The following is a 26,318-nucleotide window of genomic DNA, read 5'->3' on the forward strand; positions in this document are numbered from 1 at the left end:
CAACCGAATCACTGTGGCACAAAAACTAAAATACCATAGAAGAAGTACTAGGAAACAATCACAAGAAACAGCTGCCTAGATTCACAGACTGGATTAAAGAAAATAGCTGATGTTGGAACCTCTGGGACTATGACTCAAAGCAGAAACAGACTGTGGCTATTCAGGCTACTTCTCAGGCTTTGCCTGAAGTGTTACACAGCAATACCCTGCCATCCTTCTGCTCCAAGCAATCACTTACTGACTGTTGCATGTCCAGAAGTCCTTGAGATGTGCCAGAGGCACATGTGCAAATCTGTTACACATACACAGTCTAATCCAGGGGACACAGAAAACTAAGCATCTCCAAGTTTTGAAAACTTTCTATCCAAAGTTCATTCTTGTTCAAAGACCATGCAAAAAGTGAGCTTCAAACAATCCTACCAGAAATGTTAATACTCATCTGCCAGAGATACAAACATTTGCATTGATATGAGTGAAGAAAGCTGCAGAAGCTATGCAGTAACTTTCTGAATAATGAAATCACCAATTTGTTACAATATTTGGTGGTGGTCTCAACCTTGGTAATCAATTGTGGAGTTTGGTGTCTCCAGCTTACTTAATGACAAAGCAATCAAAGTAGTAATGATAATTTAAGGGCTGGGATCTGAGAGACTTGGACAGTTCGGAGCTACCCAGACAATCTGAAGTAGTGCATACAGAAAAAGGCCTGCAGAAAGACTGTAGGACAGAGGATTTTCAGTAACGGGCTACCACATATTAAGCCACAATTTTTAAATGCTTTACTAACAATACAAAACCTTTTCATTTGCTAAAACTTTTCCTTATGTGAAAAAAAAAAGCTGGAAAAAATAGAAGAACACAGGTAACTAAGTAGAAAGCCTGGAAGGGACAGAAAGAGGGAATGACACATTGTTCTGTAAGTCCGTAATATTTCTCTTGCCACAGGAGACCAATAGAAAATTAGAAAATTAATTAATTAATAATTAATTAATTTTATTAATTATTAGCCTCTAACTATTATTATAAAGGTGCAAATATATGCTATCATCCACATAAACATTAAGATGTTCTTATGAATGTATAAATGTTATATAAGTTTAAAACTGCTCTTACAGTTTTATCCAGACTAATTTAATTTCTCCATTTAATGTAGCTGAGTTTTGGCAGCAGATTATTTTAGATGTGCAACTGTGAAGAAGATGGAAGAGAAAAACCATCAAGAAAAACATTTTTTATCTAAGCATAATCCATTGTTTTTATATAAAAAGTTCTTCATCTCAACTACACCTGCTTCACTCTTCAGGTATTTGGATTTCTTGCAGGTAGTCTTGGTGATATGGGAGCAGTAGAATTACAAGTACAGAACTAATAGCTCCATTTCTTCTCTGTGAATCAGTGTGGTGAGCATGAAAATCCCTTCTGTCCAAATGAAAATTTGCAGATTGACTTCCTTGTTCACTTGCTTCCAGCTGCTACAAAAAGATGTGGCCAGTCAATGGAAAGAAGACTAGTTTACAGTTTTCTCTTAATTTTTAAATTAATTACCTGTTTAATTCAAAAATACTTTATTATGATCACCCCATGGCTGTTTTTCACAGCTTTTCACATCGAGTTTCTTTGTTGTAAATAATACACAGAAATACAGAAAAGTATGGTCTTCAGCCAAAATAATTTCCCACTCAGAAACTAAAACATTAAAAGTCAGTGAGAATGTCATACAGTGACTCAGCAGGAAACATGTAGGACATAGACAGAATCTGAGTCAGAGACACAGTGTTTATTGACTGCTGTGCATCTCTCCGGGAGAGAGATGTCAAACAATGGGCTCCGAAACATCTGACTCTGAAAACAGAAAATCTAAAATGAAGAACAACCCTTCGTTCATATGGCAATCTGGGTGGATTTGAAAAGTGTGTTAGCATGTAAAATTCTCAAAAAATAAAAACAATATTTGAACTTAAGAACATAAGAACTGCCTTTCCAGCTACAAAAATCATTTGATTCAACAGTGCCCTCTAACACTTGATTACAGGAAAAGAGAAGAAAAATATGAGAGATATTCTTTTAATAATATTTTCTTCATTTCCCGCAATTTCCAATCCAGAGACCACCATTACTGAGTTATGCAGAACATCTTTCACCCCTTTGACTTAGCAGAAACACCCTTTTTTCTCTATTTGCATAATGAGAGATTGTATAAAGTTATTCTCTTAACCTCTCAACCAAAATGTATTCAGAGAGTATGAAAATTAATGTCTAGAAATGCCTTTTCCCCTTTATATCACTAAATACAAGAGAGTAAGCAAAGTTCAGAAGCTTCCCCCATATGTGGACATAGTTTTCTTCCTTTTCTTTTCTTTTTTGCTGTTTTATCTTTTTTTTTTTTTTTTTAATGAAGAGACAATAAACTTACAAGAAGGGGGGAAATAATAAAGAATATAGAACAAATCTTAAATGTTATTCTAATTCATTTTAAGAGGAAAAGGAACAAGGAAAGAGTAGTTGTGAAAAAACCCCAAACCAATTAGTCCAGTTCTTGCTGCGTTTGCAAGAAGACTCCAGCTGGAAACCTTAGCTAAACTATATTCCAAACTCTGTGGTTTTAAAATTTATCTGTCCAAAGAATATCTACGATATCTGCTATGCAAGCCATGTTATTTGCACCATGCTGGGCGCAGAGGGTGGCTTTAGAAAAGGAAAATCAATCAGTGACAAATCAGACACATAATGAGGGAATGACAAATTTGTTTTTTACTGAAATGTCTCACACCCTTTCAAGCAATTTTGAGGTTTCCATTTGAATGCTTGGGTAATGTTTATGGAGGTTGCTCTTTTTCTCAAAGTGGAACTGATTGAAGAGTGGGATTTTTTCTAAAATCATAACAGGAAATATGAAACAATTATGTCTCACAGGATACATTTCCAGCTGCTTTTTCTTTGGATAATTAGAACAACTCTGAAGCAATATAATTGAGAGGTAAAGCTTACTGGTCAATTTAATTATGTATTTTGTGGTTACACAAGAGCCTGGTGCCTAAGTGATGCTGGTTTGCTGATATCTGGAGAGCAGACTTTTGTCTTCAGTGAGAAGCTTCCCCCTCATTGGACTGGGCCAGTTCCCACCCAACTTCATGATGAATGCACCATTGGCCAAAGCCGAGCCCATCAGAGACACAGGTAATGTCTCTGTGATAACATATTTTTAAAAGGGTGAAAAATGCTGCACAGCAGCATCTAGGAGAGAGGAGTGAAAAAATATGAGAGAAACAAGTCTGCAGACACCAAGAACCCTGGAGAAGCAGAGGGAGGAGGAACTCCAGGTACCAGAGCAAAGATTCCCCTGCAGCCTGCAATGCACAACATGGTGAGCCAGGTTGTGCCCCTGAAGCCCTGAGGATCACAGAGGATCAGATATCCACCTGCAGCCCATGGCAGGTCCCATGCTGGAGCAGGTGAGTGTGCCCCAAACAAAGCTGCAGCCCATGGACATCCCACACAGGTGCAGGCTGCTGGCAGGAGCTGCCGTCTCTGGAGAAGAGACCACACTGACACAAGTTTTCCAGTGGGATTTGGGAGCCCATGAGGGACCCACACTAAAGCAGTCCATTCCTAAGAGACTCTTCCACCCTGTGAAAGGAACACATGGAGGGGCAAGTTTGTGAAGTATTGCAGCCCATAGGAAGGACTCGCATTGCAGAAGGTCCAATGCAGCTTATGTTTAAGGATCCTACACTGGAACATGGGAAGAGACCAGGGAATAAGGAGTGGCAGAGACAACGTGATGAACTGATTCCCCATCCCCCTGTGGTGATGAGGGTAGGAGGAGATGGAGAAGCTGATAGTGAAGCTGAGCCCAGGAATAAGGGAGGGGTGGGGGGGAAGGTATTCTAAGATTGTTTCTTATTTCTCATTATTGGCAAATAATAAATTAAATTAATTTTGCCAAGTTGAGTCTATTTTGCCCATGATGGCAGTAGAAAAGTGATAGCCCAGCTATAAGCTTTTCATTGCATTTTCTTCCCCTAACCTTTTGATGGGGAGAGAGTGCTAGAGAAGTTTGCTGAGCACCTGATGGCCCAGCAGGACAGGAAAGCACTGGAAGGTGACGGGTGTGCAGCATGTAAACTCTCACAGCTAGTGAATAAACCTTTACTTCTTGCGACCACTAGTGCAGTGTTTCCTCAGTCTTCCTGCTGTGTCAAGGGTCTTCCTAACTACATTTACAACATCTAAGACTGTGGCATTATTTGAGTATTATCTCAATCAATCAGTACGAACAAAATCTTCAGCAAAATGCTACAATAAAATCCGAATCTAAAGTTGTCTCTTTGTTACAGAGAAACACAAACATAAGCTACACATACTCTGACTCTTTATAATTCTCTGAAGTTCAGGAAGGCAACACTAATACCTGGAAAAACTCCATTTGAGGCATTTCTACTTATTCCTTACTATGAATTCTTACTCATTTATTGTCATAAAATGTTATCTACTTTTTGATATATGGTAGGGTAAATGGTGCATTTGAAAGAGGTAGCTGTCTGAAATGATATACAAGGTAGTTATTGTAGAAGGCATTAGTTTCAGACAGAAATAGCAAAAGGCAGTGCCAGAGACTTCTCCAGCTTACAGCTGGATCAACTTCAAAATCTGATTTTTTGTCTCGCCATTCAGAATAGAAAAGTAAGGTTTTTTAATTAAGCCTGTTCATAGCATCTGCAGAACTGGAGAGTTGCCGTCTACATCAGAATAATGCTTGAGCTGCTTAAAGACAAGATTATGAAGTCAAGAGAAAGAACATCCAGTATTTATAACCCACACCACTAAATTTGTGGTAAATCTCATAATGAAAGAAAATAACAATTACACCAACTATATTAATTCTGAAGGATCCCAAAATTGCAATTAAGAATTACTTTCCAAATAACTTAAATACAGCAATACTTTAAAAAATTACATTATACTGTTCAGAAGGCCTTTCATAAAGACAAAATGGTTATACAGTTTGGATTCAAATTTCTAATTAAAAAATGTATCTTTATTTTTTTAACTGTCTGAGTAATACTGTGAACTTAAAACCAGGAATGGATTACTTATACGATATAAAGTTTATAACATAAATGCAGAACCAGTGTCCAACACTTGGGCACGAAACAAAAATCTAAGATATATTAACAAAGACATGATTAGCAGAACAGTAAAGGACAAAGGCTTGAATCAGTGTCAGACTTTGAAGATAAAATTTTGATGTCACCTGAGCTAGAGTGGAATTCAGTGACCTTAGAGATTTCCAGCATCATGGACAATCCAGAACACCTGGACAGAGCTGACAGCTATGTCACAGGACTCACGGGGAAAAATGTGGAGCAGCTGAATTCCAGGAATGTACCCCTGCCACTAAAAAAGGGTATTAAATTCACATGCATAGGAAACAAAATCATCTTCCCACCTATATAATCAACTGATCCAGTTTATCCTAAAAGAGACACTTACAGATGATCAGCTGAATAATCTTTTAAGAGTGTTGAGCTGAATTAATGCAACTGAATCCCACTCTGTTCCCCATACTGATCTCTTCATTATATTGGCATCTGAGGCGCCTCACGTGAATGTGGAAACTTCTTTTGAGATGCAGAAGCTTAGTTGACTGTAGTCTGGGCATGACTCCCATCTCGGGTTCCTGAAGGTACACATACTTGAATGATATCTCCATATATATATATCAGAATTTAAACCAGAAATAGCATAGCCTGTCTGGAGTTCATTAGTGATTACAAATGTATAGAAACAAATAGAATGCTCTCAAGTATCAAGTCCACTTTTCCACAGCTGTAGAATGACAAGTCCAAAGTAAGAAATGTCCTTTCCTTGCCTTCACACACACCAGAAGCCATGACACACTTTATTTCCCATACCAAATGTGGTATTATTAATACAAAAAACCAGTTGCACCAAAAAATAGTCCTTGTCAAAGCAAGAGTTTAGACGATAACTAAAAGTACCATTGACTTGAGAATATGCAAACGTGTGACCTGCAAAGTCAAAAAGTATGTTGTTTCCAAGGCAGTAGTTTGTCCTGGGCATAGTATTAACACTTTCAGCAAAACAAAACAAAGACAAAGAGACCTCAGATTGTGGAGGGACCAGGTTAGTGAAAAAACACTATGCTTCTTTGAAAGCCACAGGTTTTAGGCTGGTCAGTCCCTTCAGTAGGCCTACCTTCCTACACCTTCTTCCAAGACTGAAATGAAATTCATAGGCAAAAATTCCTTAAAATCATGAGGAGTAGATGTTAGTCTTGATAAGACATTTGTTTTTAACACATAAACAGAATTTACAAGTGAGCTTTTCATTAACATATGGAATAAATTGGCTGTGCTCATGTAAGAAAAGCCTAAAGACTTTATAGTTCAGCATCAGTTCAAAGTTTTGGATTTATTTGTCATTTACAGCATATATAAACACATAATGTTATGAACAGAAAGTTATATTTTTTTAGGTTGCAGAGTTAAAAACAAGTCAGACCAGTTGCTGCAAGCTAGTTTCTGCGCTAAGGAGGAGTTCTTCAATTACCTGTTGATGGCTGATGATTAACCATTGTCCCCCTGATGCTGGCTGCTTGCCAGGGAGGGACACCAGGACAGACCCTCCAGGTGAAGAGAATAGGAGTGACATCAGAGCCAGTATGCAGATGAGAAATGCACTGCGCCCCAAATTTTTACAGTTTTTCCCAGGAAAACCACTAAAATCACGAGCCAACAAGTGACCTAAGTGACATCTAAGGATGGGAGCGTAGTCCCGTACCTGCTTGGATCCTTTTTGCTTCTCACCCTAACCTAAAAAGATGTTGATTAAAGAGATGCCCCAGGGTGTTAGACAAAAAACCAGGAATCTGCTAATCTCCCGGACAGAATCCCCAGCTCTGTCTGCAAACCAGCGGACAAAGCTGCATCACCCTCCTCCTCCGTGCCACGCCTGGGAGCAGCAGCGGCGTGGGCGCGACCTGTCGATTTCTCCCCACCTGAGCTGATTCTTCTTAATAAAGGCATTAAAAAGGAGAAAGATCTGCCCATTTATTTCACATAATAATACATGAAAGAAAGAAAATTAAAAGCCAAAACAAAAAAAAAAAAAGGCAAATTCTCATACAACAGCTTTCTGGATTCTCTAAACACAAAGGAGACACAGTGATTCTATCTGGAAAGCAAGTACAAGAAAATGGCTTTGAGTTGATGTTCTCCTGAACAGACACACTTGAAGGTCATAAAGATGAAAAGCAGAGGCTGCCAACAGCTGTAAACAAACATGTATTCTCAAACAAAATTATGACTTGATATATAAGACAAAGTTACATCATAAGGATACTTGGCCTTCTCACCATGTGATTTTTCCATGCTCTGTCAGTTGAGCAATATTTAATCTGACTTTTTTTCAGAACTACTTATTCATAAGAAAGACTATTATTTACACTGAACACCATTTAAAATTGACTTAAACCAGAGACATATTGAAAAATTTAAAATTTTCAGACACACAAAGATAATTGCAACATAATAACATTCTTTCCAGGCTTGAGGGGAAAAAAATGAAGGGCCCTGCTGTCAGCTATTGCATTTATCAATTATTAGTTTTACTACAGTTAAAAACTAGTTAAATCAACTGTTTTACTACAGTTAAAGCTAGTATTAAATAGCTTAATCCAAACTTCCTTTAAAAGTCTCACCGCAGAGGAGTCCCAACTTCCATTTCAGGCATTAAGTGGAAGCACAGCTCAGCAGCATCACCATCTGGTGTCTGTTCAGTCTGTAGAGAAGCTCGGCAGCTGGCTAAATTTCTGATACCAGAGCTCACCTGACACCTAGAATGCTACACCTGGGACTTGTCAGGAGAAACGTGCTCCTGATAGCTCTGAAAACTCAACACCTATTTCACGCCTAATAAACCAAGTGAAGTGTTCCTCCAGGCCCAGGCCTGTTACCTTAAGAGCTCAATTCTTGAGGCATGTCCAGAGTATACATGAAGTGTACCAATCTCTCCATAAGGAAGATTGAAGTGTTCCTCTTTCCATCATTGCCCAATGATTAGAGTGATTAGCAAAGATTTGTATGATGGCCATTTAAATACACTCATTTATTAGGTGATTAAAGATATTGCTCCTGCTGTCCCAGGGAATCTCATCCCCACAGCTCTAGGATACTCAGAAAAATGGATGTTTCTAGCATAAGACAGAGTGAGGGAAGAATGGAAAAAATTGGAGTTGTTTTTGTTAGCTCCATTCAAATTGGCCCAATTTTCATTATTAAGAAAAGGTTCTTCAAACTAGATAGGGAGAAAGAACAAGAAAGACAGTGAGGAAAAACCCAGATAAAGGACTGATAAATGTGAATCTAATCTTTGATCATCTTTTGAGAGCAAGGACTGATGTTGCCTTAATTTTGTTACTATGGCTTTACCTTCAAAGGAATTCCTGTGCAATGATCCTGCTGCAGAGAAAGCTGAGAAATGTTATGATTAACACTGCTGTTTACAACAATTTCAACAGTGCAGTATATATGATTTCCCAATCAGCTGTTGGCACTCATGAAACATCCATAGGTACTTAGTTCTGCCTAACATAATTATAATATGTTTCCAATACAAAAAGGAGCATGCCAAAGCACTTACTTGCTCTGCCCCTTCAGCACATAGCATGATGTGCATGCAGGCTGGTAAACTCATCACTTTCCAAAACAGTGGTCTTGGGCCAGATGCCAGTTAGATGGCAGACTAGTGCATGGGATCCATCTCCCCGAGCTTGGAAGTGGCCCACACACCTCTCTGCATGTCCGACAGGACACACGCACTGAATAACTTCAGACCCACAGGTGCTCTCACATGGGCAGCTGCTCAACCCTCTGTGTTTTAACGTGCTGCCTCTGGATGCTCATACTCCCAAAGCTCCAACTGCTTTGATTTTTTTATTACTTTTATCCATATCAGAAAGCTTTGCATGCTTTCTCAGGCTTGCCTTCTTGGTTGGTGACAAAGTTATGTGTCAGCAAAGGATCCACAATACACATAACCTACGCCTTGTCTTGGGACTCAGCAATGGAACAAAGAAAAGTGCTATTGAGGCCCACAATTCCTTGCCAAGGCAATGGGGTCCAAGTCTGCTGTGCATTACCATTGGCAAGACTACCCTGTGCTGCTACAAGTGGGATGACCAAAAATGGAGGAAGAATTTCTCCATACAGAAGGCCACCTTTGGAGTTCTCACTGGCCCTAGATATCCAGCCTGAGACCATCACAAGCCACCAGCCCATCTCAATGGAGAAAAGGATTGTCATTTGTTACTCTTCACTTCATTACCCCAGCTTTTGCCAAACACTGGGTAACCAAATTAGTTTCAGCAAGCTTCTGACATGCAGGAAGGTTTGCTGAGGTTACCAACGACACCATACACACATCACTACTACATAGCAGCAATGCTTGATTATTATTTTTGGCATAAGTAGTAGTACAGAGATGCACTGAGCAAGTAACTCTTCTTAAACTGAGCGTCAGGAAAGACAGTTTCATGGGAAAGGTAAAATGTGAGAGTCAAAAGGCTTAAACAGCTGGGACTTCAACACCATAGTTTGTTCATACTGCAGCATGGGGTGGCTCAGCCAGGCCTTGCAAAAAACCCATATTAAATTATCTTGGACTGTCAATGTGCTACAGCAAAAGTTCAATAAAGTTTACAGTAACAAATAATCACAACACATATCACCCTTCCTGCTGACAGAGATAGGTAAGTCTGTTCTGCACCATCTTACAACATTGTGAAAAATTTAGAATAGTCCACATTGTTTTTCCAAATTTTGGTTCACTAAGACAAGTTGTAAACAAATCCCAGCATATAGCCAAAACTATTTCCTTTGCTAGGGAGTATTAACAAATGTACAAACCCATCACATCACATTGTCCTGCAAATACTTATATCAGACCTGCTCAGAAACATAAAAACTTATGTTGTTCAAATTCAATCAAATTCTGTAAGTGTGAGATTTCAAAAGAATAATGAAGCCAATTATCATGGAAAGAATCTTAGTTATTCTGGATAAAAACATAACTACATGTCTGAATTTTTAAATTATTGACTTCTCCAAAAATTTATGGAAGGAGGGAGGTTTCATGATAATGATAAAATGATAAAAATAAACACTATCACACCTTTCAAACATCTTGCTCTCAGTTTAATGTTCAGTCTTCGGGCTCTCCCACAGTCCTTTCCATCTGTGGTTTTGCAGCTTCACTCCTCCAGAGGCACACATGGCAGAGGTCATATGTGAACCTGATCTGGAATTTGTTGATTACTGGTCAGGCAACATGGCTACTGGGCCGGCAGAATGCCACCAAAGCCAGGAGCACAATCCCACTGTATGCAGCTCTATTGCAGCCACGGCCCTTCCCTGCAGCACCCCAGCAGTGGCTTGGAGCACACCTACTCCACAGGCAGGCACACAACCCTCCTGCAATGCCACAGGCTGCTCCTCTCACCCCCACTTGCAGGCACACATCCATAGTGCACGTAGACATCAAAATGAGAAACGAGTGCTGTGTGTTTAAACACACACTGGTCACTTGAGAGAGATGTCTCAGATGTTTTAGGTGCTGATCTCATAACAAACAATGGCAAAGAAAAGAGCATTGCTGTCAGTCTGGATGAATACTAATTTCTCATCTCTTTGGGTTGCCTGTTCTTGTCACAAGGTGGACCTGGCCTTGTCAGGCACACAGTCAATACAGGAGAAAAAAGGAATGTTTTCTTTCTCACTCCAGAGGCAATGTGAAGCTGCTCATCTGCCTTCCCTTGGCTTTGTCATACACTGATGTAGTCAGTGTGTTAAGCCTTTGTATAAGTTTGCCATGAGCCTTGTGGCTCTCCTTGATTTAGTATGCATGGATTTTTCAAAAGGAACACTACTAAGGAGAAGGATAAAATATGAACAAAGTACTGATCATGTGCTGCATTTTAGTTTTTCATAACAAGAAAAAAACACTTCCTCTTACCAGCCATTAAAGTATAGAAGTCCCAGGACTGTGTGTGAAATGTGATATTGAAGACCTTGCCCTTGCATTAGTATTGCAACCCCTTCAATTAAAATGTTACTGAGAAGGTTATGGGACTTGAATTAACCCTTGCTTTATGGAACTAAGAAAAATTCCTTATACCTATCTCTGATCTTCTTTAAGTAGATACTTAGATAACCAGTGTATAAAATGCAATCACAAAGCTAGAATTAAAACTGCAATATCAATTTAATAGAAATTTAGAGATATAATAATTAAAAAACAGATTAGATATTTTTGTCAGTGCTCTCTAATTTTATAATAACCATGGACCTGCCCAACATACATACTTCAGCAGTAGGAAATACAATGGATTGTTTAATATTAGCTGCATTATGTAACATGTTCTAAATTTCCATAATTTAGAACTCTCTCACAAAACTCTCCCTTTTGGCAACTTCTTTAGAGATTTCTCACTAGCTGATTTTAACCATTTACCTTAGCAGTACAGCCCTGACCTCTAGCGGGTTCAGTGAAACAATATTGCAGGCAGGATCACATGCTAACTTGGTTTCATAAACAATATCATTTAAACCTGGAAAATGTAGAAAGCAAAGCCATGCAATCAGCCAAGGAATAGCTGTTTTATTAAACAAATGAAAATTAATTGCAGGCTAACAGTACTGTGTTTGCCTTATGCCAACATCCATCTGATTGATGAGGTGTTTTGATTCTCAGCAGATGACTACTCATTCCCATTGGGAACTCTGCACTCTGTAACTCTTAGTTATCTACAAAGTTTGCTTGACTTGTCTTTTTTTTTTGCTAACTTACCTTCAGACCAAAAGATACCTATGACTGGATTCAGAAAAACAAGTAAGACAGGTTAGGGATAAGTACATTCCAATTTTTCTGCGATCTAAGAATAAGACCTGATTGCTGCAAAGGCTTATGAACCTCTATTACATTCAGTAAAAATTTAACACTTGCATGATACACTCCAGTTACTCAAAGACTGAGTATCTTAGGTTTCCTGTTGTTTTTATCCCACAGTGAAAATTAAATCCAGAGCTCCGAAAAGATTACTGAAATGATTTTCCAATTTAGTATGGGAGGCTTCCACATAAAGACTGCAGAAAATATGCAAGAGACAACATTAAAGTCAGCTGCCTTCATCTAGAAGGCCAAAGAAAGACACAAAGTGATGGCAATGTGGTCTGCCTCCTTCAAATTCCTGACATAGGGTAAATGATGCATGGATAGCATCATTTACCCTATGTCAGGATAAACAGGATAGCCACAGATACTCTGCCATACTCCTTCCTACATGTCCTACAGTCTCCAGCACAGAAGTCTCATGAAAGTTGGTTCTCTTTGTTACATTATGTACCTACATTAATGAATATAATGTTCTGGTTTGCTGTGAACTAAGCAAATGGGAATCAGGCCAAACTGGATAGATAGAACATAATAAGTGTGACACTACTGAAATTACTATTATAATTAATAATAATAATAATAATAATAATAATAATAATAATAATAATTAAACAAATATACCTATTCCAAAGAGTGACACATGCACTGCACTTTCACATCATCTGTAAAAGTTTAAAAAATGCAAATATGCAGATATGTTATCCAGATTCTGAGTTCTGCAACAGAAGGCCAACAAACCTGTTACTTATGAAGTCTGGACTACTCAGTCAGAGCAGCCCATCCAAAAATTAATTATGTAGAAACAGTACATTTCTTTGCTTATTCATTACAGAAGAGGCTCAATAAAAGATGTGATTTTAAATCTTTTAAGGAGAAAAAAATCCTATTTCCATCCTTATTACAGATTTATTAATTCAATATCTACATTAATTTTGTTCATAATCCAAGCACATATATTAGACTTTGCCAAATAAGAATAATTTGACAAAAAATTTCTAGGGATCCTGAAGCTGCCCTTTACTTTGTTACACTGTGATTCTTGCACTCAGACATCATTGCCTTAATTAGAGTGCCTCATTTTACTGTCCCACTATGGTTTGCCATGGCAACATCACTGTTTAGTTGACTGCTTTGATTGGGCACGTTGGATCAACTGGTACTGGACAAAATTCTCTTCCCAGAAATACTCTAAATACAATGGTTTCATTGTAAGCCTCCCTTTATGTGCTCACAAGCTAGGTAAGTTTGGCATCATAGACTCAAATTTTTGGCTGTATCTGTATTGCCCTAAGTTCTCCTTGAAATGCCTTCAGTGCCAAACTCCTCCAACCACAGGTTCCTTGGCTCTTGGAAAGAATATGACACCTATCCCAAATCCAAATACCAGATTGAGCTAGCATCATGAGACATTAATTACTATAAGCATTCTTTGGCATTCTCATAAGGGTTTCTATGTAAACCCATGTCAAGAAAAGGACCAGCCAGAGCAGCCTTCCTGTATAAAGCACAGCCTGGATTGCATAACCTCCTCAGGCCCAAGCTAATGTTGCCTTGCCTGCCTCCAGATCATCAGGGAGCCAATCTACTCTGACCACTGTCCAGGTCCTCAGTTTTCACTTCCTTCTCCCTGCCTTTCTCAAGAAAACAGAAAAAACTGCATGCAAAAATCAGTCCTAGTAACCTCAGCCTCTGGCTTATTCCCTGTGGCTCACAACATTTCAGACTTACCACCTCTATTAAATCTCCTTGCTTTATTTGCTGTCCTGAAAAGGATTGTTAGCTCCTGAATTCATTCTCTGATAGCCACATTTCTGTGTACAGAAATGCAAGCAAGCATTTACACACTTTATCTCCTGCTGAACAGTTTCTGCTGTGTCTGATAGGAACTATCAAGTTCAAACAAATAGGGAGCGATTAGAAAATAATGGAATTAAACATGCCTGTGTCACAAAGTGTAAGTCAGAAAATTCAGAATATCAAGGCTGTTTTAAGGTATCTCTACTAAGCATCTCAAAACTCAGGTATGAACTTGCAGAAAGGCTCAGTTTGAGGTGGAGACAGATAATTCTAGGTGTCGCTAGGTTAATGTTCCCATAGTCAGAGGAACTTTTCAAGGCAGCCAAGAAGTCCCAAGGGAGTTACTTGGTTGACCAGCAGGAGGCTGACTAACACAGGAGTAATGTCCCCAGCTGAAGAACACAGATCCCTTCTGTGCTACACTTGCCAGACCTTTAAAATTCTATTTAAACAGTCAAGTTAGAAATACCTGCCTACAAAAGAATGGATGTTATACCTGACAAAGTGTATCTGATTTTAAAAGTAAATGGAAGCTGTGGGGCTTCTTCATGTCTGCAAATCATTTAAGTCCTGAATACAGATGTACATAACCAGGGTAGGAAATGTTACCACAGGGATTTATAACTGCCCACACAGAAAGCCAATGACATAACTGATTTAGAATTCAGGAGTTCATGGCTGTTTGCCCTAAGCTTCATCCACATGCCTACAGTCTGTCTCATTTGAATGAAGCACTTTCTACTTACAGCATGCTGTCATTTCTTTTTAATGTTTGTACTCAAATGAGAGGGTGGTCCCTTGAATCACTGCCTCAGCCTCAGCATATAAATCTGACTCAGATTCATAGGCCTGTAAGCCATTTAATTTTGAAAGAGCACAGGAAAATGAAAACCAGCTTTGCAATTTTGTACTGGGACAGGTCTATCAGTATGGCTACAGAACTCTGGTTCTCCCAGGCATACAGCACAGAAATTTAGGAAAAAAAAACAGGTTAAAGGATGGCACAACTGCATCCTCAAAGGAGCTTCAAAGTTGGATGAAATGCAGCTGCTGAACTGTTGGACCATTCACTGATTTAGTGCCTAGATGAGTCAGGGAAGAACTGCCACCTGCTCCTGCTCCAGGACAGGATTCTGGCCATCTTTTCTCTGGTGTTCAGGGACAACATGGGCTTCTAAAAAAAATTAATAAACTAGCCTTCCTGTTGCGGAAATTGGTGTCCAATTTATTTATGCCCATAGCTGAAGAACACTGATCTCATCAGATGTTTTTATTCTATGCACTGAGAACCTCTGAGAAACTCTAGACACAACCAGTAACTGAGTCCCAAAATTTGGGCTATGCTGTGAGAGAAAGAAGGGCTCCTAAGAATCCAGTGCTGAAAGCAAAACAGTGCCAGCACCAAGACAGAGTACCTGTAGTCCTACAAGAAGTGCTTCACTCTATCCAGAGCTGCCTGGATCTCCTAGTGCCTGCATTTTCTTGAGTTTTCAAGTCATCCCTTGCTAGGACATGTCCGTACAAGGTTAACAAATGCATTGAAGGGTGGTGTTAGGTGTGGCTTTTCCTATAGGACTGGCTGCAGGATCACAGGGCAGCCGTTCGCTCATTGCTGTGAACAACAATGGCTCAGACAGAAGTGCTGGAAAGGTGTGGAAAAAACGTGCTACAAGTCATAAAGGTACTGTGCCCAGGGACACACGTACAATGTGTGGTGTAGGTGCTCCTGGCAGAGCTTGAGTAAGGATGCTCACAGGCTCCATCGGCCCTTGGGCTCCCCCGGGAAGTGCCTGCAGCACCAAGCGTGAGAAGTGCTTGGACACTGCTCTCACGCACACGGTGTGACTCTTGGGGACGGTCTTGTGCAGGGCCACGAGACGGACATACCAAACCCCTTCAAATATCCTTACAGCATCCCTGAGACACACAGGATCCTCTCCTGATCTTCACAAAGACATTAAAGCGGTGACTTGCAGCGCAGCCCAGGCTCTTTACTACCACTAAACCCCCTGAATTCCTCGGTGCCTATCCGAGCCCCCTACCAAACCCCATCCCCGCCCGCACCGCGGCGCCGGCAGCCGCTCCCGGCCCTGGCCCGGCCCCCGCGGTCTCCACGGCGACCCGCCCGCCCCTTCCGGCCGCGGCTCGGAAGCGGCGGGGCGGAAGCGGCCGGGGCGCCGCGCCGGGGCGGATGCGCGGGCGGGCGGCGGGGCCGCTGTGCCGGGGGCTCCGCGGGAGAGGCCGCCAGGTACCGGCGCTCGGCGGGCACGGGGGGCCCACAGCCGGGGAGGGGCCGGCGGGACGGGGCCGGGCGGGAAGGGAAGGGGAGGGAAGCGGCGGTCCGGCCTGCGCCCTTGGCTTGCGCCGGCCCGGCTCTTCCCGGGCGGCTGCTGCCGTCCGGGGCTGCGCCGCTCGCTCTCCGCCCCGGCGCGTCCCGGAGGCGGTGGCAGCAAATTTTTTTCATTTCTTGATTGACAGCTTGCTGCGAGTCAGTTTTAAAGCAAGCAATGCTGGAAGACACCGCTAGTGGAGGTGTTGGCTATGGAATAACACCTTCTCAAAAGCAAAACAAAAGAGCTGATGCTGTCTGCTAAACACTCTGCTTTTCATTAAGTGTTTTAGCCTCCTGTGCGTCTGAGGATGTGACATTTGAGATAGCCTAGGAGACTGCTGCAATAGAGAAAAGTATATGTACATATGTATGTATATGTACATACGGTATATTTACAGGTATAATAGTATATGTACTAGGAAACTGCTGCAATAGGGAAAAGTATATGTACATTTATTGCATAAATGTAATATTTACATTTACTTATTGCTTTACTGCTGAATAAAACTAATGTAAAATGATTGTGTAAAGTAGTAGTAGTCATTGCTGTGAGAACCTCTGCACTAGCAGTGGATGGAGCACTTGTTCCTACTCTTGGAGGAACCTATGCTAATCAAATTAAAGTAGAATTAACCACCGGAAATGTTGTATTTAAATAAAATGCCCATTTCGTATGTAAGTGGTGGTTTTTTCCTCCTTTAATTTTTTGTTTTCAGTATCCCAAGTCTGACCATCAAATATGATTCTTTGCCTGCTACACGAAACTCCTTAAGTACTTCTTTTGCCATTTGGCCACATGGCTTCAACTACAATGGTAAGTTAGGATTCTGATCATATGTTTTCAGACCTTTTTGCTCTAGTCTGCTAGCTGTCTGGCTGATTAGGACAATGCCACTAATATTTGACATTTTCTTTTAAAAATTGTTTTGTTGTTACTGCTGAATTCTGATATTTCCCTTTTTAGGAGTGTCTTCATAGCCTTTGGATACTTCTAAACACTTACTCACTGGCCAGTGCAGCATAGGAATTGCCATATCAAGCTAGTGATGTTTTCAGTCAGGAGTGGTGGCAGGAAGTTGGTTGTGTATAAATCCTGCTTCTGCACAGTAGCCTTCTATTCCCAGATGCTCATATTGCCATGGATTTTTACCTAACATTAAACAGTCAGTGAATTGAATACTTGAAATAATGCCTAAACATAGGCATCGTAGATGTATCTGCTATATATATTCTCTTATACAGAAAGCATCAGTATTTGACCTTTTCATAAAAACACCTAGACATGTGAAAATTAAAATGTTCTGTCATGGCAGGTTCTACCACACAGTAGCATGGTAAGTAGGTGGGGGGATTTTCATAAGCAGGTAAGAAATTTTGTTTTAGGTATATGAGTGTTCTTGTTGTATGTTTCTTTGTTGTTCTCTTGTTGTTGTGTAGTATGGTTTTCTTCACTGGATTCTATTTTAATAAAGTATTATCTATATAATAACTGGTGCTACCTTGAATTGGACATGGCTCGTGTGTCTTCTGTTCCTTGAGGCTCAAGTAGAGGTGTTTGCTTTTAGAAGCAGCTGATAGGGATGGTTTAAACTGAGGGAATAGGACAAATGCGTGTTTGGGAAGAGGTACCTATTGCAAATGTTCCTAACTTCACTGAGTATTAGAGCTTGTCATGGGTACATTGCTAAGGACTTTATTCAGCTGCCACTGAAGTGAATGCAATGCTTCTCTGGACTTACCTGGAGATGAATCAAGCTTCTGGCATTCTCCTACAACACTTTGGTTCTTGATAGTGTCCTCTTTTTCCTCCCTGCCCCAAATCAGTTTCGTTGTGCGGTTCATTTAGCAGCAGCACATTATTCCTGCACAAAGGAGGTCGGAGCTTGAGTGCCAGAGAAGGAACATTAGGAGCCAAGGAAGACTTTTTTGGATTGGTTTTTTGTTTTTTGGTTTTTTCTTTGACACTGGTGCTTGTTTATTCTAGTTTGAAATACTTGTCAAATTTTAGTCCAAGAACTCATAATTCTGATCTGCGAAGTTGTGGGCTCTTTTTGAAATAAAGGTATATCAACTGCAGGTGTACTGAAGTAAAACCATTCCAAAGAGCTATGGGATATTGAGAAGCTTTTGCTGATTTTGTTGTATTTCATGGGGTTGGGCAGACTTTTAGCCTGCCGTGGAAAAAGTCTCTAGTGGAAGCTGGTTTTGTTTCCTAGCCATCTCACAGTATATCATAAGGAACAGTTCTTAAATTGTATATTATTGTAATTGTATATTATGTGTGGAAGTAATGTTCTGAACCACAAGGTCTTTGTTTCTATTTTGTGAAAAATAACTGTACCGATACATGGGCACTGGTATCTAAAAGACAAATGTTTGCTTCCTGGACATCTGTTCAGGTATATTTTGGCCTTTTATTAGATGTCATTTCCATTCCTGCTTTTAATTCTAGTTGCCTTTCATTGTTCTAAGGCTTCATAATTTAGCCAAGCCTTGTGATGCAGTTACGTGAGATTTTAGCTAAGTTTAGTACATGCCAAAGAATTTTTGAACCCGTCTTCTAATTATAAATTTGTATCTGTTGTAGGGTTGTTGGGATGTTTTTAATGTATGAGGATGTTATAAAGAGTTATATAATTTTTAAAAAACCCTTTGTCATTCTTCCAGCAACAAGCTTTAGAACTGGCATTGGATCGTGCTGAGGTAAGAAGCAGCTAAATTACTTGTTTGTACATAATTTATTGGTCTCAGAATTATAAAAACACAACAGCTATTTTTTATTTCTCCTGAAAAGCAGTAGAAAACCACATTATGTAAATATATATGGGTGTAATCACCTATACACGTAACACTGAGTTTACAAAATTCTCACTAAAATTGCTGTAATGTATTTGTGTCTTACCCATTGTACTGAGAACATGAAGTGCAATGGTGATAGACTGTGCAAGACTTGAGCTTTCCCCTTCTAAACCAGCAGATATGTGTGCTGTGAAATAAGCAGGCAGAAATATATGGTAAAATCCTGTTTGTGTTTTTAAGGATAGTCTAGTGAGAATGAAGAGGCAAGTGCCTTCATGTTCATGTTCTTTAATGCTGTCATTTGCTATAACAGTTACCTTGAACCCTGTTACAGGAAATACATGTTCCTGTGAGAGGACATAAATTCTGAAAAAAGCTGTTAATTTAAATACTTCAAACAACAGAGATTTGGAAATACCTTGTTAGAATATAAATCACATTTACTGGAGGAGTCTATCTCTCTTACCCTTTTTTAATTCAAATATTTAATGTACATGAATTGTATTTATAATTCACAGCTCTGTAGAGAAAATTAATAGAAATGCAAAAGGCAAAGGGAGAACTTCCTGAAATAATCATGTTGAAGAGTATTTGATTTGTAAATGTGGTCAAGCCAGTATGCTTAAACTTGGTTGCACCTTAGTGTGTTAACCACATGAATTTCAGTAGTGGTAGCTAAGTAGAGTAGTGTTGTAGTGTTAGTTACTACTGTAATTAAAAGATGTGAGTGTAGAATCTGGAACTGATGGAACTGATGCCACGGGCATAAAATGCTGTCTTTGACAGCTAAATTGAGTTGTGTTCTTGTTGATGACTGTAACATAAACCAGATTGTGTTTAATGCACTTTTGGAACAGTCATGTACTATAACTGTTAATTACTTTCTGTATACATGGAATGCTGTCTGGTAATGATCTCTAGTTGTGTGGTAACTGGAATTAAATTTCTTTGTAATGTATGCTGGTTTCTTGTTTACTTTTCTCTTTTAGTATATCATTGAAAGTGCCCGTCAGAGACCTCCCAAAAGAAAATATTTATCCAGTGGAAGGTACCAAGAGTTTCAGCATTTAGTTTCTTAATAGCATTTCTTTGATTTAATTTGGCTTACATGTTGAGTCTTTTTAATTTCAGAAAATCTGTATTTCAAAAACTTTATGATTTATATATTGAAGAATGTGAAAAAGAGCCTGAGATAAAGGTAAGTGGAAATTGCTGAAAAGCTTTTCATTTCTGTCTAAACAGGCAGGTTGAGAAAATACTTTGGTTTTAATTCCACTTAATTTCTTTGTTAAATGAAATATAAACCCTTCCTACTGTGGTAGTCACTTAAAGATAAGACTACCTAATGTGAATAGTAAGGCCTGGACTGGCTTAGTGAGCCGTTCATTTTGTCTTAATCCTGTGTCACCTACGGGCAGTTATGTTCAAGTTCAGGGCCAGCGTCAATGCCATGTGCATTGTTGTTTCACAATCAATTGCTTAGCATGACTGCTGTGGAAAAAATGTGGACCATTTTTCAGACCCTGTAATTTTTGTTGTAAATTCAGATTTATTTCTCCAGTTGTCGGTAAGCTAAGAAAAATTTTCATAATGTTAGATAAGAGACTCAAACAGGCTTATCTGTTCTAAATATAAGGTGTAAAAGGCACAAATTACTTTGCTAAACTCTGAAGGTCAAATAGAGAATGTAAAGCTGTGGAACCTGCTTTATTGCTGCTTTCAAGGAAGTAAAATGAGTGGGAAGACAAATGAGCGCTCAGGTTAACTCCCAGTTAATGGTTGTACCCAGAGCTGGTATTCAGAGATGAAATATGGTCTCCAGCCAAAGGCTGTAAAATTATCTGAAGTTCAGAATTCATTGTCTTAAGTTCTAAGGGGATTTCAAATGTTTCAATTTGTAGGATGTTTGTGTCGTCTCTGAATCACACCAAGAAATTATAAAAATCTGTTAAACATTGAAAAGATAGTTTTACAGTTAAATAAGGGTATAGTGTCTATGGCTGCTGGGTCAGATTTCAGCAAATAAAGACAAGAAAATGTAATTAAGGAAGCTTCCAAATGCTCCAATTCATTATTTTAATCCTGGAGAGAAATTCCTTCTTCTATTAGGAATATCTGAAAGTACTAAGTATTTTGTTGTTATCAAACAAGTTGTACTGAATTGATGATGTTCATAGAAATGATACAAATAATGGTGCACTGTAGATTTACAGCATTTTAGCATAATGTTATTATTATTAACTCTGTCTGTGGGCTTCCAGTTCTAGGGTTTATAATTTAAATGAGTGGGATTTTTTACAAAAATCTGTGTCTGTAAGCATGCGTGATAGTACATAATACGTTTACTCTGCTGAATACAGTCAATTAAATTTAACTGGGCTTGTTTAGATGTGTAATTTGTCATTAAGTCACATTCTAGCAATTGTTTTTATTTCTGCTAATTATTTCATAGTACTATGTTCATGAGCAATGTTTACTTTTAAAGCAGAAGCTGAGACGAAATGTGAACTTACTTGAGAAGCTGGTTATGCAGGAGACGTTGTCATGTCTGGTGGTAAACCTCTATCCAGGAAATGAGGGTTATTCACTGATGCTCAGGGGAAAAAATGGTTCAGGTAATATTTTTCTCTTGAAGTTTTAGAAATAATGAGAATGCTATATAAATTTTTAGAATGTGTTGTTGTTTACCTTTATCTGTTTCACTTCCAACATAATTCCAGTGGCGGGTAAGTACAGCTCAAGCTGTACTTGAGCTAAAAATTTACATAAAGCTGAGCTGTTTATCTGCAGACAAAATCTGTAGATAGGAGTCTTTTTGATAGCCTTCCAGTCTCTTATTTCCCATTAGTTTCTACAGCTGCGTATGCAAGTTTCTCTCACTTCAGGTTCTTTCTGTCAAATTGTTTCTTTCACTGCTTCCCATGTCTCGATCTGCCTAGAGGCATTTGTGTTCCATTGTGGTGGCATTTTCATGCCATTTGTACTGCCATAGGCAGTAAGAGCATACATTATGTCACCTGGAAGGAAAAGCTACCACAGTAAGAGCAAACTAAAACTCTTAAGTACAGAAATGGATGTAAAAAATAACAGAATCCGAAAAAATTGAATGTGTGAATAGGTTTCTGCCAACTCTGCTTTTTCCTGTGGCAAGTTTGTTTTAGATTTCTTAATGTGTGAACTTGAAACACAAAGGTAATGTGTTTTGTTTAAATTCAGACTCTGAGACCATTCGTCTGCCTTATGAAGAAGGAGAGCTGCTTGAATATTTGGATGCAGAGGAACTACCACCTATTTTGGTTGATCTTTTAGAAAAATCTCAGGTTTGAAATTTTTGTTATCAAAAAGAAATATATTGCACCCAGATAAACCTTGATTTTTTTGAGTGCTTCACTGGATGATTGTAAGCACAAGGCACTTGTGCATATGAAAGTGTAGTATTTAATACCCCAAATAAATATTTTATTGATGTATAGGAAAAAAAAACAGTACTTACTACTGAGAAGAAGGAGATAAGAGAGATTGCTATGATTACAGCTGTGAAACATCTTCAGCTCTGCTCTAGCAATATTTCCTTCGTTCTTTCTCATTATAGAATGTTTGGCATGGGAATTTCTCTACAACTGCATTGCTGGCATATGAAAACACTGCATTTGAAGTTTGTATTTTAGGTTACGTCTAGGACAAACATGTCTGTGTACATAGAAAGGTCTGCTGGTCCGAAAAACTTAGTCATTAGTTTTATTCCTAGTTTCACTGAATTTTATATGCTATATAGCAAACTTCTTTGTAGAGGCAGGATAAATATTGATAAATGTTTGTTTATTCAAAAGCTGGTGTTTTTCTTTTAACCAGGTTAATATTTTCCATTGTGGATGTGTCATAGCAGAAATACGGGACTATAGGCAGTCTGGCAACATGAAATCTCCAACCTACCAAAGCAAGCACATTCTTTTGCGACCTACAATGCAGGTAAAGAGGAGCCTTAACTAATTTGTGAGTGTTATGGTAGTTCATAGAATGGATATATATAAGTGGAACATATATTATCAAATCCTATTATTCATAACTACTGTTATGTCTTTTTTCCTCAGACTTTAATTTGTGATGTGCATTCTATAACAAGTGACAACCACAAATGGACACAGGTAGGTTAGAGATTATTTAAAAATTTTACAGTGATGTCATAAATATACAACAAAAAAAATTATTAGCATTTTTCATTTGTTATCATTTTTTGCAGTTTTTTCTAAGATAATGTCTACATCATAGGTATATAGGAACTTGACTACTGTAAAAGCTTTCATATTTTTATAGTTACTAATAGCTGTGTATATTGCAGGAGGACAAACTCCTACTTGAGAGCCAACTTATTTTGGCTACAGCAGAGCCTTTGTGTCTTGATCCTTCAATAGCAGTGACCTGTACTACAAACAGACTCCTGTACAACAAGCAGAAGATGAACACTCGCCCCATGAAACGGTAGTTTGCAATACGAAATATGTTTTCAAAGAAAAATATAATAAGTAATGCTTTATGTAAAAGTTTAGGTCCTTGTATGTAATATCTATTTAAATAGGAATGTGTGAGAAGCAGTCAAGAAATTATATCGTGTTTTTAAGTGCTCAATATTGTATTTTATTTTGGTTACTAGTAGATACTGTAGTGTGCTCATTTTTGTATACCAAAGGAAAGTGTATATATATTTTCTTAACATAATCAGTTTTATTGCAGTTTGGATTTGGGGTTTTCTTTGCATAGGTTTTGTGTAAGCAGTCAGATGGCAGCTCAGTAATGTAAAATATATAAACAGATATGTTGCATAGTGGTCTCTAATTTGTTAAAAGCTGCATATAAGTTTCATCCTGAATGAGCAAATGAAAATAATTATTTGTATGTTTGACATTCAGGCTAAACGGAAGTGTAAGTGTATAAGAATATTGGAAAAATTTAAAATAATGTGGTATGCACTATGTACAAAATATTGAAATTATTTCAATTTTGTGCATGGTTGGGCCCTTTCTTATTTCCACAGAAGCTTGAAACCTTTGTTCAATGTGTTTGTTCTATCTCAAGAGTTGTATTCACTCTGTAAATAGGAAATACATTAATGGTTACTGAAACATTTAAAAATTAATTTGCATTGAAATACTATGCTAGTACCAAACCAGCAGTAATTTCTAAAAACATATAAATAATGAATTTGATCAAGCTGTCTTTGAAATTAAAGCTTGGTGGTCAACAAATATTCCACTAGAAAAATAGGAAAAGGGATTAAATGAATGTCCAGAACTGCATTACTGAACGCATAAGTTTGTCATGAAACAAGCACTAGAGAGTAGTTACTGTCATTGTAACTTTATAGTTACATAAGTAGGACAAGGATCATTTGATGGAACTGAAATTATGATAATATTTTAGGCTTGGCAGCTTCTTAATTACTCATTTTGATGATGTACTTAAGTTAGGCATTTAAAAAATAACCACATTCTAAGTGCTGAAACAGAATACTAGTATATTTTATAAATATGAAATCAGAATTTAGAGTTATACAGTGTAATCCAGAAAAGCAATTTTAAATTAGTATTTAAAAACTTATTAATCTCCATGTAAGTAGCAGTTCCCTGCATATTTTTGGTTTTGTACAGGGGCAGTACAGAAGTTATTGTCGATGATTTTACAGGCTTAGGTGTCATTTTTCCATAGGTGCTTCAAAAGGTACTCAAGGTCCTCTCTGAACAGACAGCAAGAAGTAGCTCACTACTCAACTCCACCTCAGCTCAGACTACTTGACTACTTACAGAAAAGGAAGGAGAGGAAAGCAGCCCAACAATATGACCTCAAAATTTCAAAAGCTGGAAATGTAAGTGTTCTGAAAAGTAATGTAATATACTTCTAAGTATTTAATTAAAAAGGATTTAATATGTTAATCCTGTTTTTCATTTTCCAGTGCGTAGATATGTGGAAACAGAACCCTTGCTACTTGACTGCTCCTTCTGAAGTAGATGTAAGACCACCAATTGTTATGTATAATTATCAATTATTCGAAATTGTATTATATGAAGAAGTGTCTAAGAAGTAAGCAGTATCAAAGAATGACCTTTAAAAAGCAGGAGTGACTTTAACATTTACTTTTCTGTACCATAAGGTATAAACACAAATTAAGCTACACTGTAATGTATTGCAGTTGTATCAGAATAGTCTGGATAGAGTAATTAGTACAAACAAATTGTTAGCATTATTCTTCTGTGGACTCAATAAGCACATGTCTATTTGAAGTTGTCTGATAGTATAAAAACCTAAAAAGCAAATGAGGTTTGTAGATTGTTTAAAAATTAGTCACTTTTCTTTTATCTTGGTAGAAATTCCTATCTTTTGATATGTTATACTATGGGACATTGATATTTTGAAAAGTTTTAGACTTTATGCAGAGAATTCTAGTTGAGAGTTGTTTTTTTTCACTCTTTGTGTGTTTTTCTTTTGGGGTCAGTCATATTCTTACTTTCTGGGACTGCCAGAACACATACTAGTAGTGTACAGAAGGGATTCATAGAATATTCTGAGCTGGAAGGGACCTACAAGGATCATCAGGTCCAACTCCTAGTCCTGTAGGACTGGACAAGACCCAAAATCATAAAATGTGTCTTATCCAAATGCTTCTTAAACTCTCTCAGGCTTGGTGCTGTGACCACTACGCTGGGGAGCCTGTTCCAGTGCCTAGCCACTCTCTGGGTGAAGAACCTTTTCCTAATATCCAACCCAAACCTCCCCTGACACAACTTCAGTCCATTCCCTTGGGCCCTGTCACTGGTCACCAGAGAGTTTAGATCAGTGCCTGCTCCACCTCTTCCTTTCACAAGGAAGTTGTAACTGCAATGAGCTCTCTCCTCAGTCTCCTCTTGTCCAGGCCAAGTGACCTTAGCCACTCTTCATACAGCTTCCCCTCAAGGACCTTCACCACCCTTCAGCAAAGGAGAGCTCTCCTTTGAACACTCTCTAATTGCTTTATATCCTTCTTATATTGTGTCACCCAAAACTGCCCCCAGCACTCGAGGTGAGGCCGCCCCAGCTCAGAGCAGAGCAGGACAATCCCCTCCCTTGCCCAGCTGGCCATGCTGTGCCTGATGCACCCCAGGACACGCCTGGACCTCGTGGCTGCCAGGGCACTGCTGACTCAGATTTGACTTGCCACCAACCAGGATGTCCAGGTTCCTTTCCACAAGTTTTCTCTACTGTGCTGAGATTTTTTTAAAAGACTGTAGAGTAGACAAGACTGTAGCTTTGGACATCATAGGGCCAGTAAGAATGCAAATGACAGTGTAAGTTTCTACAAAACAAACCTCTCTTTGCGCTTCAACTTTGTTGTACCTGACTTAATCAGAGGCTTTAGGAAATTACTATTCCTAAATTGTTAGGAATA

General features: G+C 38.7%; 1 protein-coding gene and 1 long non-coding RNA gene across 17 annotated transcripts in view; one reads left to right on the top strand and one right to left on the bottom strand.

The window, feature by feature from the left end:
• Nucleotides 1–891: 891 nt before the first annotated feature.
• LOC135294119 (uncharacterized) lies at nucleotides 892–15,759 on the bottom strand. Of its 2 annotated transcripts, XR_010356276.1 has the most exons (4): nucleotides 15,186–15,759; nucleotides 7,724–10,320; nucleotides 5,494–5,680; nucleotides 892–1,472 (listed from the first exon to the last, which is right to left on the bottom strand). It is a non-coding gene; the product is annotated as an uncharacterized LOC135294119 (long non-coding RNA). The 2 variants fall into 2 exon arrangements; XR_010356275.1 differs by having other exon boundaries at nucleotides 5,494–10,320.
• A 125-nt stretch (nucleotides 15,760–15,884) lies between these two features.
• The window catches only part of SUPT20H (SPT20 homolog, SAGA complex component), a 29,630-nt gene continuing 19,196 nt past the window's right edge, over nucleotides 15,885–26,318 (top strand). For 10 of the 15 annotated variants that reach the window (XR_010356277.1, XM_064408966.1, XM_064408969.1 and 7 more), the window contains exons 1-13: nucleotides 15,885–16,018; nucleotides 16,819–16,916; nucleotides 17,416–17,436; nucleotides 18,770–18,805; nucleotides 19,891–19,949; nucleotides 20,033–20,099; nucleotides 21,387–21,516; nucleotides 22,118–22,221; nucleotides 22,754–22,870; nucleotides 22,993–23,046; nucleotides 23,241–23,380; nucleotides 24,605–24,761; nucleotides 24,849–24,905. Coding sequence is in view for 14 of the 15 variants with exons in the window: in XM_064408966.1 (XP_064265036.1) it covers nucleotides 16,899–16,916; nucleotides 17,416–17,436; nucleotides 18,770–18,805; nucleotides 19,891–19,949; nucleotides 20,033–20,099; nucleotides 21,387–21,516; nucleotides 22,118–22,221; nucleotides 22,754–22,870; nucleotides 22,993–23,046; nucleotides 23,241–23,380; nucleotides 24,605–24,761; nucleotides 24,849–24,905 (960 nt within the window). In the remaining variant the exon portion in view is untranslated. The remainder of the gene's footprint in view (nucleotides 16,019–16,818; nucleotides 16,917–17,415; nucleotides 17,437–18,769; nucleotides 18,806–19,890; nucleotides 19,950–20,032; nucleotides 20,100–21,386; nucleotides 21,517–22,117; nucleotides 22,222–22,753; nucleotides 22,871–22,992; nucleotides 23,047–23,240; nucleotides 23,381–24,604; nucleotides 24,762–24,848; nucleotides 24,906–26,318) is intronic. The other 5 variants (XM_064408967.1, XM_064408970.1, XM_064408977.1 and 2 more) reach the window with 3 other exon arrangements.

This window comes from Passer domesticus, chromosome 2 (genome assembly GCF_036417665.1).
Source record: "Passer domesticus isolate bPasDom1 chromosome 2, bPasDom1.hap1, whole genome shotgun sequence".
NCBI classification, from domain to species: Eukaryota; Metazoa; Chordata; class Aves; order Passeriformes; family Passeridae; genus Passer; species Passer domesticus.